General features: G+C 38.6%; 1 protein-coding gene across 10 annotated transcripts in view; it reads left to right on the top strand.

Annotated features, from left to right (window-relative positions):
• The window catches only part of Sply (Sphingosine-1-phosphate lyase), a 167679-nt gene that overhangs the window by 1268 nt on the left and 150966 nt on the right, over positions 1-15445 (top strand). For 5 of the 10 annotated variants that reach the window (XM_071694500.1, XM_071694498.1, XM_071694499.1 and 2 more), the window contains exons 2-5: positions 8834-9041; positions 10158-10310; positions 10499-10587; positions 14174-14300. In XM_071694500.1, the coding sequence (XP_071550601.1) occupies positions 10163-10310; positions 10499-10587; positions 14174-14300 (364 nt within the window). In that variant the 5' untranslated portion in view covers positions 8834-9041; positions 10158-10162. Of the gene's footprint in view, positions 1-8080; positions 8162-8833; positions 9042-10157; positions 10311-10498; positions 10588-14173; positions 14301-15445 lie in introns of all 10 variants that reach the window. The other 5 variants (XM_071694493.1, XM_071694497.1, XM_071694494.1 and 2 more) reach the window with 2 other exon arrangements.

Below are 15445 nucleotides of genomic sequence, written 5' to 3'. Positions count from 1 at the left end.
AGTTTATCCTTGTATAGAGCACTGTTGCACCCCTAGGTTGGTTGTAATTTTGCATCCTTACCCGACTGAATTGGGTCCAAAGTGGTCTGATTTATAAACTCCCAGGTTGACTTCAAAATTCGATTTACTTGCCCTTTGCAACAATATTGGTTCACTTTCCCTCTTCTATAGGTTTTACTTTGGTTTTAAAAGCTCCCAAGAGCTGCCTGCTTTTTTGCCTCCACTGTTATCTAGACCACGCAATATTTGGCAAGCTGCTGCATCACATTGTTATTGTGTGGCCATTAGCAGTTCAAGATTGGGCCACTTTGATGATTGCCTCTTTCCCTATATCTGGAAGCTTTGGAACACTGCCTTTTCAAGTTTTTCCCAATAACTATGACCTGGCACATTTTAAAAGACAGGTTTTTCACTTCCTCCAGAATTCATAAATACTTACTCTTGTCTCTTCTTTTTCCCTTTCATAACCCTCTCTGTATTTCAGTTAAGGCCTGGCCTTGATATGGACTTTTGTCTGTAACTGGAGCCTTAAAAAAAAAAGATTCCGAAGCATTGGAAATGTGGGATGAGGATGTTTATGAATGAGGTGTAGGAGTAAGGTTTTTGCTAATATATAAAAGTACCAAATGCTGCCTGGTGAGACGTGTCAGTGCCAGACCATGTAGCACTTGCCACTGCTTAGTTTCCCATCAAGATTGTTACTCATCTTTTGATAGGTTGAGTCTAACTTTTATCACTTGTTTCTTGGTTGTTTTTTTCTTTTATGATTTTCTTCAGTTTCTTTTTTTCGCTATTTGAAAAGCACCCATTTTTCAGACAGCTCAGAAAGTATAGTGTTATATCATTAGGATGGAGATCAGGAAACAAATTCATGAAAAATACATATTTTTGATTTTTTTTTTTTATATACTATTCGCCATTTCCCACATTAGTGAGGTAGCGTTAAGAACATAGGACTAAGCCTTTGAGGGAATATCCTCTCTTGGCCCCCTTCTCTGTTCCTTCTTTTGGAAAATTAAAAATGAGAGGGGAGGATTTCCAGCCCCCCCCCGCTCTCTCCCCTTATAGTCGCCTTCTGTGACATGCAGGGAATACATGGGAAGTATTCTTTCTCCCCTATCCCCAGGGATATTGTTGATATAAACATGATAAACATGAATATGAACATGAATTTTATTAGTCATCAGGGTACCCTACATTATAACAAATGTATAGCACTAACTCAACCATCATCCTCTTGAGTTTTTATGATTTTCTCTGGATTTCAGTGCATTTTGGAGCTCACGGATCCAATTACTTTTTGATAGTTGTAACTCTGCATTGTTATTAGTTTTGGCTGTTGTGATTTTTTTCTGTAATACGGACTACATGATCAACTGGAATTAACAGCTGTACATTGCCCTAATGCAGTGGAATAGCTTTTGGACTCAACTTTGATGAATTTATGAACAGTCTCCCTTCGTCAGGGTTATAATTGATATTTAGGGCTGCTATTGGACCATCTCATCATAGAAAGTGATGAGGCTACTTTCCATCTTAAAGAATGGAGCAAAAACTCAGTAGGCATAAAACAAAGACACTGTCACATTTTCATCAAGAAGATTCCACTGTTGCACTTTTTAGCCTAAGAGTTCTGCTAATTCATTATTAGTCTCAGATCTCTAATGAGGTTGCTTAACTCAGTTTGCTTGATCCTTTGTGGTTCAGCAGATGTCACTTTAGATATGAAATCAGGATCTCTTGATGTTGATGATGGCTCATGTTTCATAAATTTCGTCCCGTTTGTCCTCCGATTCCAGGACAGGAAGTTCTTCACATGGGGTACTAGGTGCATAGCAGATGTTATATTCAGATAGCTTAAGGATTTTTGTCACTAGATGTACCTTGCCAGATTGGATGCACCTTGCAGAAGTAACATTTACCAATGTGATGTGTTGGCTCCTTCCACACCATGGGCATTGCAAAAGGCATTGATCACTTTTTGAGATTCAACCAGTTGTGAGGCTATCCTGATGATTAGGGTTATAACACACTTTCTAATGCAAAAGTCAACTCCCTACAAAGATAGCAAAAGTTATGTGTGCATTCTTGATGTTTGGCAAATGAATCACTAACAGTTAGTCACATATGGTTCTTCACACTACCTGAGCAGTACAGTTCAGCAAAATGACAGAAAACCAGCACACGGCATGCAGGAAGTAGCAAGGATTGTATTGTATTTGTTCAAAGAAATTGGCTTGCATTCTGATTTCATTATTAAAGCCAGCTCCAACAAAAATACAGACCTAGGGAGAAGAAATGACTGCATGATGAGTACAACGAGAATAGAAATGAAGGGCTATGAAAGAAGACTTTTGGAAACAAGGATGACGCGTGCACAGAGTGACTTTCTGGAAGAAAATGATAAGCAGCAAGTAGGGTGATGCAATACCTGGATGCTGATCCAGGTATTGCATCATCCACTTCCATTGTTCAGGGTTGCTAGAGTTTGCCTCAAACCTGCACAATGCCAAAATTGTTGCAAATTATACATATTGGGACCCACCCAATATCTTTAAAACAAGAGCCACTTAACAAATTCAGAGCATCATAACTGTATTCAGCACCTCATAATTTGTAACCATTGGCTGTTTTGATTTCTGATACATTTTGATTGTTGAGCAGTGTAATTTATGGACATTGTAATGTCAAAATATGCTGTGTAAGTGTTATATTATTATTGTTATTTTTATTTATTTATTTTGCTATTTCTATTATTATTATTATTATTATTTTATTATCATTATTATTATTATTATTATTATGATTATTATTATTATACTTAATCGCTGTTTCTTGCATCAGCAAGGTAGCACAAGGAAACATGAAGAATGGCCCAACCACTCGCATACACACATATGTATACATAAGCGCCCATACACACACATATACATCCATATACATACACAGATGTACACCTATATACACATTTACGCATTCATACTTGCTGCCTTCATCCATTCCCATCGCCACCCAGCCACACAGGAAATAGCAACCCCACACTCCAGTGAGGTAGTGCCAGGAAAAGACAAAAAGGCCACATTCGTTCACACTCGGTCTCTAGCTGTCATGTGTAATGCGCCGAAACCACAGCTCCCTTTCCACACTCACCCACAGACCTTTCCATGGTTTACCCTAGATGCTTTGCATGCCCTGGTTCAATCCATTGACAGCATGTGGACCCCTGTATACCACATTGTTCCAATTCACTCTATTCCTTGCACTCCTTTCACCCTCCTGTATGTTCAGGCCCTGATGGCTCAAAATCTTTTTCACTCCATCCTTCCACCTCCTATTAGGTGTCCCACTTCTTGTTCCCCCCACCTCTTTCCTCACTCATTCTCTTCATGTGTCCAAACCATTTCAACACACCTTCCTCTGCTCTCTCAACCACACTCTTCTTATTACCACACATCTCTCTTACCCTTACATTACTTACTTGATTATTATTATTATTATTATAATTAATAAAAAAAAAATTAAATTAGATTAAAAAAATAATATTATTATTTATTTATTTTGCTTTGTCGCTGTCTCCCGTGTTAGCGAGGTAGCGCAAGGAAACAGACGAAAGAATGGCCCAACCCACCCACATACACATGTATATACATACACGTCCACACACGCAAATATACATACCTATACATCTCAACGTATACATATATATACACACACAGACATATACATATATACACATGTACATAATTCATACTGTCTGCCTTTATTCATTCCCATTGCCACCTCGCCACACATGAAATAACAACCCCCTCCCCCCTCATGTGTGCGAGGTAGCGCTAGGAAAAGACAACAAAGGCCCCATTCGTTCACACTCAGTCTCTAGCTGTCATGTGATAATGCATAGATAATAATGATATACAAGATTTTGATGAGCGTTTATGAGTTGGCATCTCTGGGCTGCTCATTTTCCTTTTTTATCTGATGCTTTCATTTCTATGCACCCTTAACAGTTTCTTCATCATTATGAATGTTTTTTTTTTTTTTCTTTGTCGCTGTCTCCCGCGTTTGCGAGGTAGCGCAAGGAAACAGACGAAAGAAATGGCCCAACCCACCCCCATACGCATGTATATACATATGTCCACACACGCAAATATACATACCTACACAGCTTTCCATGGTTTACCCCAGACGCTTCACATGCCCTGATTCAATCCACTGACAGCACGTCAACCCCGGTATACCACATCGACCCAATTCACTCTATTCCTTGTCCTCCTTTCACCCTCCTGCATGTTCAGGCCCTGATCACACAAAGTCTTTTTCACTCCATCTTTCCACCTCCAATTTGGTCTCCCACTTCTTGTTCCCTCCACCTCCGACACATATATCCTCTTGATCAATCTTTCCTCACTCATTCTCTCCATGTGCCCAAACCATTTCAAAACACCCTCTTCTGCTCTCTCATCCACGCTCTTTTTATTTCCACACATCTCTCTTACCCTTACGTTACTTACTTGATCAAACCACCTCACACCACACATTGTCCTCAAACATCTCATTTCCAGCACATCCATCCTCCTGCGCACAACTCTATCCATAGCCCACGCCTCGCAACCATACAACATTGTTGGAACCACTATTCCTTCAAACATACCCATTTTTGCTTTCCGAGATAATGTTCCCGACCTCCACACATTCTTCAAGGCTCCCAGGATTTTCGCCCCCCTCCCCCACCCTATGATCCACTTCCGCTTCCATGGTTCCATCCGCTGCCAGATCCACTCCCAGATATCTAAAACACTTTACTTCCTCCAGTTTTTCTCCATTCAAACTTACCTCCCAATTGACTTGACCCTCAACCCTACTGTACCTAATTACCTTGCTCTTATTCACATTTACTCTTAACTTTGTTCTTTCACACACTTTACCAAACTCAGTCACCAGCTTCTGCAGTTTCTCACATGAATCAGCCACCAGCGCTGTATCATCAGCGAACAACAATTGACTCACTTCCCAAGCTCTCTCATCCCCAACAGACTTCATACTTGCCCCTCTTTCCAAAACTCTTGCATTCACCTCCCTAACAACCCCATCCATAAACAAATTAAACAACCTTGGAGACATCACACACCCCTGCCGCAAACCTACATTCACTGAGAACCAATCACTTTCCTCTCTTCCTACACGTACACATGCCTTACATCCTCGATAAAAACTTTTCACTGCTTCTAACAACTTGCCTCCCACACCATATATTCTTAATACCTTCCACAGAGCATCTCTGTCAACTCTATCATATGCCTTCTCCAGATCCATAAATGCTACATACTAATCCATTTGCTTTTCTAAGTATTTCTCACATACATTCTTCAAAGCAAACACCTGATCCACACATCCTGTACCACTTCTGAAACCACACTGCTCTTCCCCAATCTGATGCTCTGTACATGCCTTCACCCTCTCAATCAATACCCTCCCATATAATTTACCAGGAATACTCAACAAACTTATACCTCTGTAATTTGAGCACTCACTCTTATCCCCTTTGCCTTTGTACAATGGCACTATGCATGCATTCCGCCAATCCTCAGGCACCTCACCATGAGTCATACATACATTAAATAACCTTACCAACCAGTCAGTAATACAGTCACCCCCTTTTTTTAATAAATTCCACTGCAATACCATCCAAACCTGCTGCCTTGCCAGCTTTCATCTTCCGCAAAGCTTTTACTACCTCTTCTCTGTTTACCAAATCATTTTCCCTAACCCTCACACTTTGCACACCACCTCGACCAAAACACCCTATATCTGCCACTCTATCATCAAACACATTCAACAAACCTTCAAAATACTCACTCCATCTCCTTCTCACATCACCACTACTTGTTATCACCTCCCCATTTGCGCCCTTCACTGAAGTTCCCATTTACTCCCTTGTCTTACGCACTTTATTTACCTCCTTCCAGAACATCTTTTTATTCTCCCTAAAATTTAATGATACTCTCTCACCCCAACTCTCATTTGCCCTCTTTTTCACCTCTTGCACCTTTTTCTTGACCTTCTGTCTCTTTCTTTTATACATCTCCCACTCAATTGCATTTTTTCCCTGCAAAAGTCGTCCAAATGCCTCTCTCTTCTCTTTCACTAATAATCTTACTTCTTCATCCCACCACTCACTACCCTTTCTAATCAACCCACCTCCCACTCTTCTCATGCCACAAGCATCTTTTGCGCAATCCATCACTGATTCCCTAAATACATCCCATTCCTCCCCCACTCCCCTTACTTCCATTGTTCTCACCTTTTTCCATTCTGTACTCAGTCTCTCTTGGTACTTCCTCACACAAGTCTCCTTCCCAAGCTCACTTACTCTCACCACCCTCTTCACCCCAACATTCACTCTTCTTTTCTGAAAACCCATACAAATCTTCACCTTAGCCTCCACAAGATAATGATCAGACATCCCTCCAGTTGCACCTCTCAGCACATTAACATCCAAAAGTCTCTCTTTCGCGCGCCTGTCAATTAACACGTAATCCAATAACGCTCTCTGGCCATCTCTCCTACTTACATACGTATACTTATGTATATCTCGCTTTTTAAACCAGGTATTCCCAATCACCAGTCCTTTTTCAGCACATAAATCTACAAGCTCTTCACCATTTCCATTTACAACACTGAACACCCCATGTATACCAATTATTCCCTCAACTGCCACATTACTCACCTTTGCATTCAAATCACCCATCACTATAACCTGGTCTTGTGCATCATTCAGCTGCTCCCAAAACACTTGCCTCTCATGATCTTTCTTCTCATGCCCAGGTGCATATGCAACAATAATCACCCATCACCCAGGGGCAAGTATGCAGTCTGTTGTGGATGAGAGGGCTTGGGAAGTGAGTCAGATGTTGTTTGCTGATGATACAGTGCTGGTGGCTGATTCGGGTGAGAAACTGCAAAGGTTGGTGACTGAGTTTGGTAAAGTGTGTGAAAGAAGAAAGCTGAGAGTAAATGTGAATAAGAGCAAGGTTATTAGGTTCAGAAGGGTTAAGGGATGAGTCATTTGGTAGGTAAGTTTGAATGGAGAAAAACTGGAGGAAGTGAAGTGTTTTAGATTTCTGGGAGTGGATTTGGCAGCAGATGGAACCATGGAAGCAGAAGTGAGTCACAGGGTGGGGGAGGGGGCGAAGGCTCTGGGAGCATTGAAGAATTTGTGGAAGGCGAGCACGTTATCTCGGAAAGCAAAAATGGGTATGTTTGAAGGAATATTGGTTCCAACAATGTTGTATGGTTGTGAGGCATGGGCTATAGATAGGGTTATGCGGAGGAGGATGGATGTGCTGGAAGTTAGATGCTTGAGGACAATATGTGGTGTGAGGTGGTTTGATCGAGTAAGTAATGAAAGGGTAAGAGAGATGTGTGGTAATAAAAAGAGTGTGGTTGAGAGAACAGAAGAGGGTGTATTGAAATGGTTTGGTCACATGGAGAGAATGAATGAGGAAAGATTGACAAAGAGGACATATGTGTCAGAGGTGGAGGGAATGAGAAGTGGGCGACCAAATTGGAGGTGGAAGGATGGAGTGTAAAGGATTTTGAGCGATTGGGGCCTGAACATACAGGAGGGTGAAAGGCATGTAAGGAATAGAGTGAATTGGAAAGATGTGGTATACCAGGGTCGACGTGATGTTAATGGATTGAACCAGGGCATGTTAAGCGTCTGGGGTAAACCATATATATATATATAATGCTTGAATGTGATTGCCTTGATTAAGGCATTCAGTTATCAAAGCCATCTCAGCTACCATAAAAAAAGTGCATACAGTTATGAACCTTTTGTGGGATTCAATTTTGTAGAACGTGGGCCTGCATTGTGACAGCTGATTTACCAGAAACACACAGTTTAAGTTGAAAATAGCTAGATAATACACTTAATTATATAACGCTGGATGACATTCCATTTTTGATAAGCCACCTCTCTTTATACCAGTAAACAGCATTGAACTTAAGGACACTTTTATCTTATCAGTATGTGACAAGTTTTCTGTAGATCATGTAACCTCTCCTTGTCTCCTTACAGATTTTTCTGGTGCTGAAGTTGTCATACTATGTGTCTCTTGTTGAATCAATTTTTTTTGGGAACAGAAGCTTTAGTACTGTAGTAAGTGTTATAATATGTATTTGTTTATATGTATATATACTTCAGCTGCAAGAAACATGGAATACTACATCACATTCAGTACAATCTCATTCTTGACACAATCTCTGCATAACCATAGAATGTGCCATCATCCTCTCAATCCCTGACATGAATCTAACTTGCATCTTTCCATCACCCTGAATTGTTAACCACTTCCACTCGGCAAAACTTGAGCTATACTGGTTATCATGAGACACACATGACATTTTAGGCCTAACACCACAAACATCAACAAAATAAAAACTTTAACAAAGTAAACACTCTTAGAACATTTATTGGTATTAGATTTAGACAAGAAATAGAATCCCCTAGTATCCTGTATAAACAGTACATCCCCTCCTTAAACTGTGTATTACCTGATTGGTCATCAATCCCTTCAAAAAACCTTTGATAAAGCTACAAACCACACAAAATAGAGTTATCAGAACAATCACTGGCTACCTAACAAAAACAAACATTCACTTCCTGCAGAGTGAAATAAAGTGCTTATATTACAATTTCAAATTAATATACTCAGTTCTCACTTTTTTGCAACAGTGCTAGACCTGTGTTCAGTGACCTATTCTTACAGATCCCCTTACCCTAACAAACATGATATCAACAAAACATACTAGATACCATCTATCTCTCCAGCTGTGCAAGCACTGATTCAACATAATACAAGACCCCTCATGTTGAAGATTATCACCCATGCTGAAGACACTGAATGTTTATGATTCCTTTTGTCGTGTGCTTACCCCACAAAGACACACATCAGTGCACTTCTTGCCATTTGGTCCTGCCTGGTGTATGTGGCTGGATTCCTGAATAGCTCCACCAAAGGTGCTCCTGGTGTAGGGAGGTAAGATACATATGTATTTATTTATAATTACCCTAGGATCTCTTTCCACTGCTTCTAGCAGCTTACCTCTCACACTTTATATTCGTAAGACCCCTGAAAAGCATCTCTATCCAACTTATCATATGCCTCTTCCAGACCCATAAATGCCACATACAAATCCATCTGTTTTTCTAAATATTTCTCTCACATTTTTCTAAGCAAACACCTTATCCTCCCATCCTCTACCACTTCTGAAACCACACTGCTCCTCCCCAATCTGATGCTCTGTACATGCCTTCACCTTCTCAATGAATCCCCTCCCGTAAAACTTACCAGGTTTACTCAACAAACTTATACCTCTGTAGTTTGAACACACAATTTTATCCCCTTTGCCTTTATGCATTATCACTATACATGCATTCTGCCAATCCTCAGGCACTTCATGATCGATACATGCATTGAATATCCTTGCCAACCAATCAACACTGTCACCCCCTTTCATGAATTCAACTGCAATACTGTACATATTTATTTACATCTTTGTTTAAATACTCATTCATTCATTTATATGTGATAACCTCAGGATCCTTTTTTGAAAGGTTCTTGGTGTTATGTATAGCACTCTTTTTCTGGGTTCCTGCAGCCCATGGCTGCACTGTGTATAGTGAAACGGGATTCACTATTTGATGATTGCACAGCATTTTCTGGTATCACATCTCCAATGTTAGACAGGGATAAGTTGTGTTATTATTATTGCAGGGTAGGAAACATATCTGAAATGTTTGTAAAGAAAAGAAAGCTTGTAAAAGCTGTGTTTTCCTTAGAGCATAAGTTGATATCCATGTGAGAGGGTAAAAGGTTGAATATAGGAACAATACAGAAAATATTCAAAATCTTCTCTAACATATTCAAAATCTTCTCTAGGCCAGTTGCAGTCACTCTTTAAGAGAGTGTATGTCATGTCATGTCATGTCATTATTCTTATGGTTATATAGTGCAAAATTTAATTGATATCCTATTGCTGTTGATAGTGATTAGGATTGATTTGGGCCTCTTGTGTTTATTTTATGTATGTTCATGATAACACACATTCCAAATTTTATCTTGATGTTATGATCAGGATTTTCCTTTTTACAGACAAAATGGAAAACCTCTTTGATTATATTATCATGGCTCAAGAGTACGTCAATCAGCTGTGTGAAGGAAAACCAGCTTGGGAAATAATTTTGAGGACAGCAGTAACGACCATTATTTTGGTGTGGGCCAAAAGCTTTCTGTTCAAAAATGAAAGTATGTTTTTGTATGCTGTTCATTGTTTCCTGTCATAATAACCTGTACATTTGTTGTCATAATGTTTTCATTTTTAGATAACAATCTTATCTGGGATATTAGTGAAATAATGGAGTTGACTCTCGATAATTGTAAAATTTACATTGCCTGAAAATTCTTTGTCCTTTAAAATCAGTTTCTTGTTGCAGGTCTTCTAGAACGAGGAAAAAAGACAGTTTTCAAGTTGGCTAGAAAAGTTCCCGCAGTTAAGGCAAGGATTGAGGAAGAAATTGAAAAGGTTTGTGTTTACTAAACATTCATTTTCATGTTTGCCTTGTTGTCTAAAATTTTTGATAATATTGCTGCAAGGCTCTGATGAAATGTGTGATGTTTTCTGTCATCCGGCATTATTATGAGTACTGGTGGGAATTTGCAGTTGAATGATATATTATTAACCCCTTAACTCTTATATATGCACAGGTGCTCCTTGACTTATGATAGTTCGACTTATGATTTTTTGACTTTATAATGGTGCAATAGTGATGCACATTCAGCAGAAATCATACTCCTAATTTTGAATTTTGATCTTTTTCTGGGCTAGTGATATGTGGTACAATACTCTCTTGTGATGCTAATATAAGTGTTCTGAGAATGTTTATGGTAGGCTAGGCTAAGCTTTGATGTTCGGTAAGTTCGATGTACATAATTGAATTTATTAAATGTATTTTTGTCTCATGATATTTTCAACTTACGATGGGTTTATCGTAATGTAACCCAATTGTAAGTTAGGGAGCACCTGTATAATGAGCTGAGTGACTCTTTAAGACACATTCATATGTCAAGTTTTGTGCCTCTCTCTCAAGGTTGTTCACCAAGCTTAGGTGGTTGCTGGGTGGCAATGTGAGAAGATTTCTCTCCGCAGTCAGTTATCCTGTAGCTGTGCCAATAACAACACATTCTTTAGAGTTTTTTAGGAAAGAAATTGAACATATTTTTAACTTGCTTTAGAGGACCAGGCAGATATTTCTGAGTTACCTAAGGATGGTGATCTTATGTTGGATTGTGTAGTGTAATTTGCCCTTCTAGCATTAAAAGTTAAGCAAGATGAGGTGGTATACAATGTTTCTGTCATTGATATAGGCAGTAATGCCAGCACCCACATGGTTTTGATAATTGCATCTGGCTGATGCAGATGGCAATCTTAGACTTATATAATTTTATTTTTATGAAGAAATTGTTGACAAATCACACATAACAAGGAAAGATTTCTTATATTGGATAAAACATAGTAATAACTAGTCATAAAATTTTCAGGGTAAGAAAAATAACATTAAGATATATCTTTAGTGACAATTCACTTGAAACCCAAGCATTGCTTCTGCACTTTTAGTGTGTTATGCTGAAATACATATAAAACTTGTGCATGTTATCAGAGTGATAATAGTGAATCAAATATACTTTGAAATTGTAAAGTTAAATAGATTTTCTATGGTTTGCAAGGTGGAAGGTAAACAAAATTGAAGAGGCAACTGTTTAAGCATTGTAGTCGGTTTGATATTTTATTAGCCTTTTGTAAATGAAGCATAGAGATCAGGTTTTCTCTTTTTTTATTATGTAAAGCAGTTATTGAGGAACCCAGGTAATTTGCTGGAGAAAAGGCCTAATTTTTCCCTTTTTTGTTTAATAACCAATATGTTTTTATGGATATTGTATTGTTCACCATACATATTGATATTTCTCTCCTCTGAGACTTGTCTTCTGAACATGAAAGACTCTGTAGGATATTTTTTTTGGAAAATTGGGTTAGAACCTTTCACCCCTTTACTTTCCTCTCAGCCACGGTAGTGGCATCTCGTTCATTTCAGAGTCACCTTAGGCCAGTCAGAGACTGTCACGAAGATGCTATCATCGACCTACTTCTTGCACAGAATTCTTTAGGATTGTGTACTGACAAGATGTTTGTTACCAGATCCATGTGACAGATATGTAGTAAAGATAGTTTTGCATAAATTTTTCCTATGTTAGAGACATGTAGTAAAAATTTTTTTTACATAAGTTTTTCTGTGTCACATCCAGGATTATCCTTTCATTTTATTGAAAACAAGTTTTAATAGTATTCATCCATGACCTACGTGATTTTGAGAGGTGTAAGTTCTTTTATAAAACCTTTGCACACTCTGATATGGCTGTTGTGTCAATGTCTATTCTTGTCCAGTTAGCACAGACACTATGAATATGTCATTCAGATGAAAATAGTTCTTCAAAAATCAGTGAATTTCAATAGAAATGTGAAATTTTGGTGCATCATTACTTGCAGCCTGCATTCTCATGGTAATTGAACTCTGTTGAGATATATGGAAACCCTGCACAGCAGTGCTTCACTTACCTCCCATCAGCCAAGCCAGAAGGTGCTATGCTAGCACTGAATTTTTTTTTAGTCTCTTTCTTACACTCCCATTGTGCAGTAATATTTGGATGTAGAGCTGTGTGTATAGAATTCATGATTATTTTAAAGAGTTGATTGGTGTGTATTAGGATGTTTCACTAGATCAGACTTGTAACTGACATTTGTGTTTGAATTGCTGTTGTGTTTCACAATGAATGCTCCTCTATGCATATGATGAATGTTTCATTCCCCTGTGTGATGTTTTAAGTGTGTGTTGTCATGTTTCAGGATGATTAGGGTGTCACATAACACCACATTTTTTCAACCCCATTACAATGGTCTACTTCATGTGTGCATGTAGCCAGCATCTAGTAATTGCTTTAGATGATGACAAACCAGATGATACCTTAGCACAGTGTGATCAAACTGTGAATGTGATATTGACTACCGTGAATCTGATGGTAGCGACTACATGCCCAAGTCCATTTTGTAGTTTTCTGATTTCTCTGCTTGGGGCTTCAGGGATACTGTTCTGGAGGGCAAACAAGCAGCCCTCTTCTTCCCAGCCAGGGCCAAATGGTGCATAGGCATTACAAATAGTGCAGTGATCTACTCCTCCCCTCACCATCAATGATCCCTGATTTATCATACCATGTGTAACTCCCTCAAGCTTGTAACGTTGCACCATACAGGAAGATTGTTGTGGAGTATAGTTTTATTGTATTGGTATATTACTACAAAGATTATATTATTCTAAATGTACTTCTAGTATGTAGTATGATAGTACACCACCAGGGGATGATTTTTTCATCTAAAATCGTTTAGAGCCAAACTGTACATTCTAGCAAAGTTCTGGAAATTTATACCAACCAATGGAATAGTAAAAAGTTGAAAAAATGATAAAAGTGATGGCTAAAACTAGTATACTCATGTCCACGTTTTGATATCACCAGAGTAGATTTTAAAGATGTTCATTGCTTTAGTTTTATAACACTGCTTACCTATTTATTCGTTAATGAAAACAAGAGTTAATTTATTGAAAACTAAAGCACACGACTTCACATCGTTAGAAATGTATTTTTTTTATGCGAAAGAACAACCAATTTTACACTTAATGTAGTTGGTTTCATATAGAACAAATTAATTGGTTGCTGAAAAATGTATCTGAAGAAAAAGCAATGTGGATCTTCCATGCCAGAAGCGATTGTTTTGCTTTCTTCATTTAATCTCCTCATATGCTATTCACCTCAGAAGATTCGCATTTTTTCTGTATGGTGTTGTGATTCGTACACTGCATGTCTGAAGCCACATGTACCAATAATAGGAAAAATATTGACGAAGATGTGGTCCATATTCCCAACTCAGACAGTGAGTCACCTTTCATGATTTGTAATGAATATGATGGGCATTCTCTGCCATAGCCCATAGGTTGCACAGAATGGAAAAGTTCAGTCCCAGTTTCTCTACACTTGGAAGTAACAAATGTATTTTACAACAGGTAGCAGTTTCGATGACACAAGACTTAAACAAAGCCATAGAGAATACACCCTACTTAACCAAGTTGCCAGAGGAAGGTTGGAGTCCTGAGCAGATTATGGAGGAGGCTACCAAGTATACAAAATTTGGTAAGTTTTGCAGCAAGTTGTTAAAGGTTATGATTACATGGATTTGTCATTTATCTAGAAAAACTCTGAGATGATTGGGGTTAATGTATTTTCCATATCCTTACCTTTGTACTGATGAATGTGATTGGAAAGTAACTGAGTTTACACCATTACCTCAGTGCTTTGAGCTGTAGTTTTACTAGGAAAAGAATTGAAAAATCCTTGAGAAGTCAAAATTCATGATTCCAAATGCTCAGAACATGCTGTGAGCATTTTTTGTACGTTGGATGCTCCAGTCACAGACAAAAGTCCAACAAAGCAGAGCTTTTATTGAAAAATAGAGAGATTAATGCTGGGGAAAAGAAGAAACAAGGGAAAGTATTGATGAATTATGGAGGAAGTGAAAAACTTGCTTTTAAACTGTGCCAGGTCAAAGTGAGCTTACTGGAGGGAAAGTGAACTACAATTGTGGTGTTGGGCAAGTGGGGTCAAGTTTTAAGGTTATCCTGGGAAAGTTTATGAGTCTGACCGCTTTCGACAGCTCTTTCAAATAAGGATGCAGAGTTAGAACCACCCCAGGTGTGAGAACAGTGTTCCATACAAGGAGGGAGACAAAAAGTGTGCCTTGAACCACCGCCCAGTTAGCCTTATGTCAGTGTTAGGTAGAATGATGGAAGAAATGATATGAGATAAATTTGTCACATTTCTAGAAGATTGCAAAATTATATTGGACAACCAACATGGTTTCCGCAATAGAAGATCCTACCTGACAAAGTTACTGGAATTTTTTAATGTTATTTATCAGAATTGGGAAGAAAAAGTACCATCTGATGTAGTATAGTCAGATTTCCAAAAGGCTTTCGATAAAGTACCTCACAAGAGACTTTTACATAAACTCAAAGCACATGGAATTGGTGAAGAAGTCTGTACATGGAACAAAGACTGGCTTACCAGAAGAAAGCAGTGTAGTATTAAATGGTGCAGCCATAGTTTGGCTACATGTAACAAGTGGTGTGCCAGAGGGGTCACTCCTAGGTCCCATTCTTTTCAGAGGATGTATTAATGACCTAGAACTCAGTCTCATATCTAAGATCTCCAAATTTGCTGACAGTACTAAACTAGGAGGTAGAGTTGTAAACAGGTGGGACTGTGAAATGATTCAGAGA

The sequence above is a fragment of the Panulirus ornatus genome, chromosome 57 (assembly GCF_036320965.1).
Source record: "Panulirus ornatus isolate Po-2019 chromosome 57, ASM3632096v1, whole genome shotgun sequence".
NCBI lineage: Eukaryota > Metazoa > Arthropoda > Malacostraca > Decapoda > Palinuridae > Panulirus > Panulirus ornatus.
This window is presented reverse-complemented; position numbering and strand designations above follow the sequence as displayed.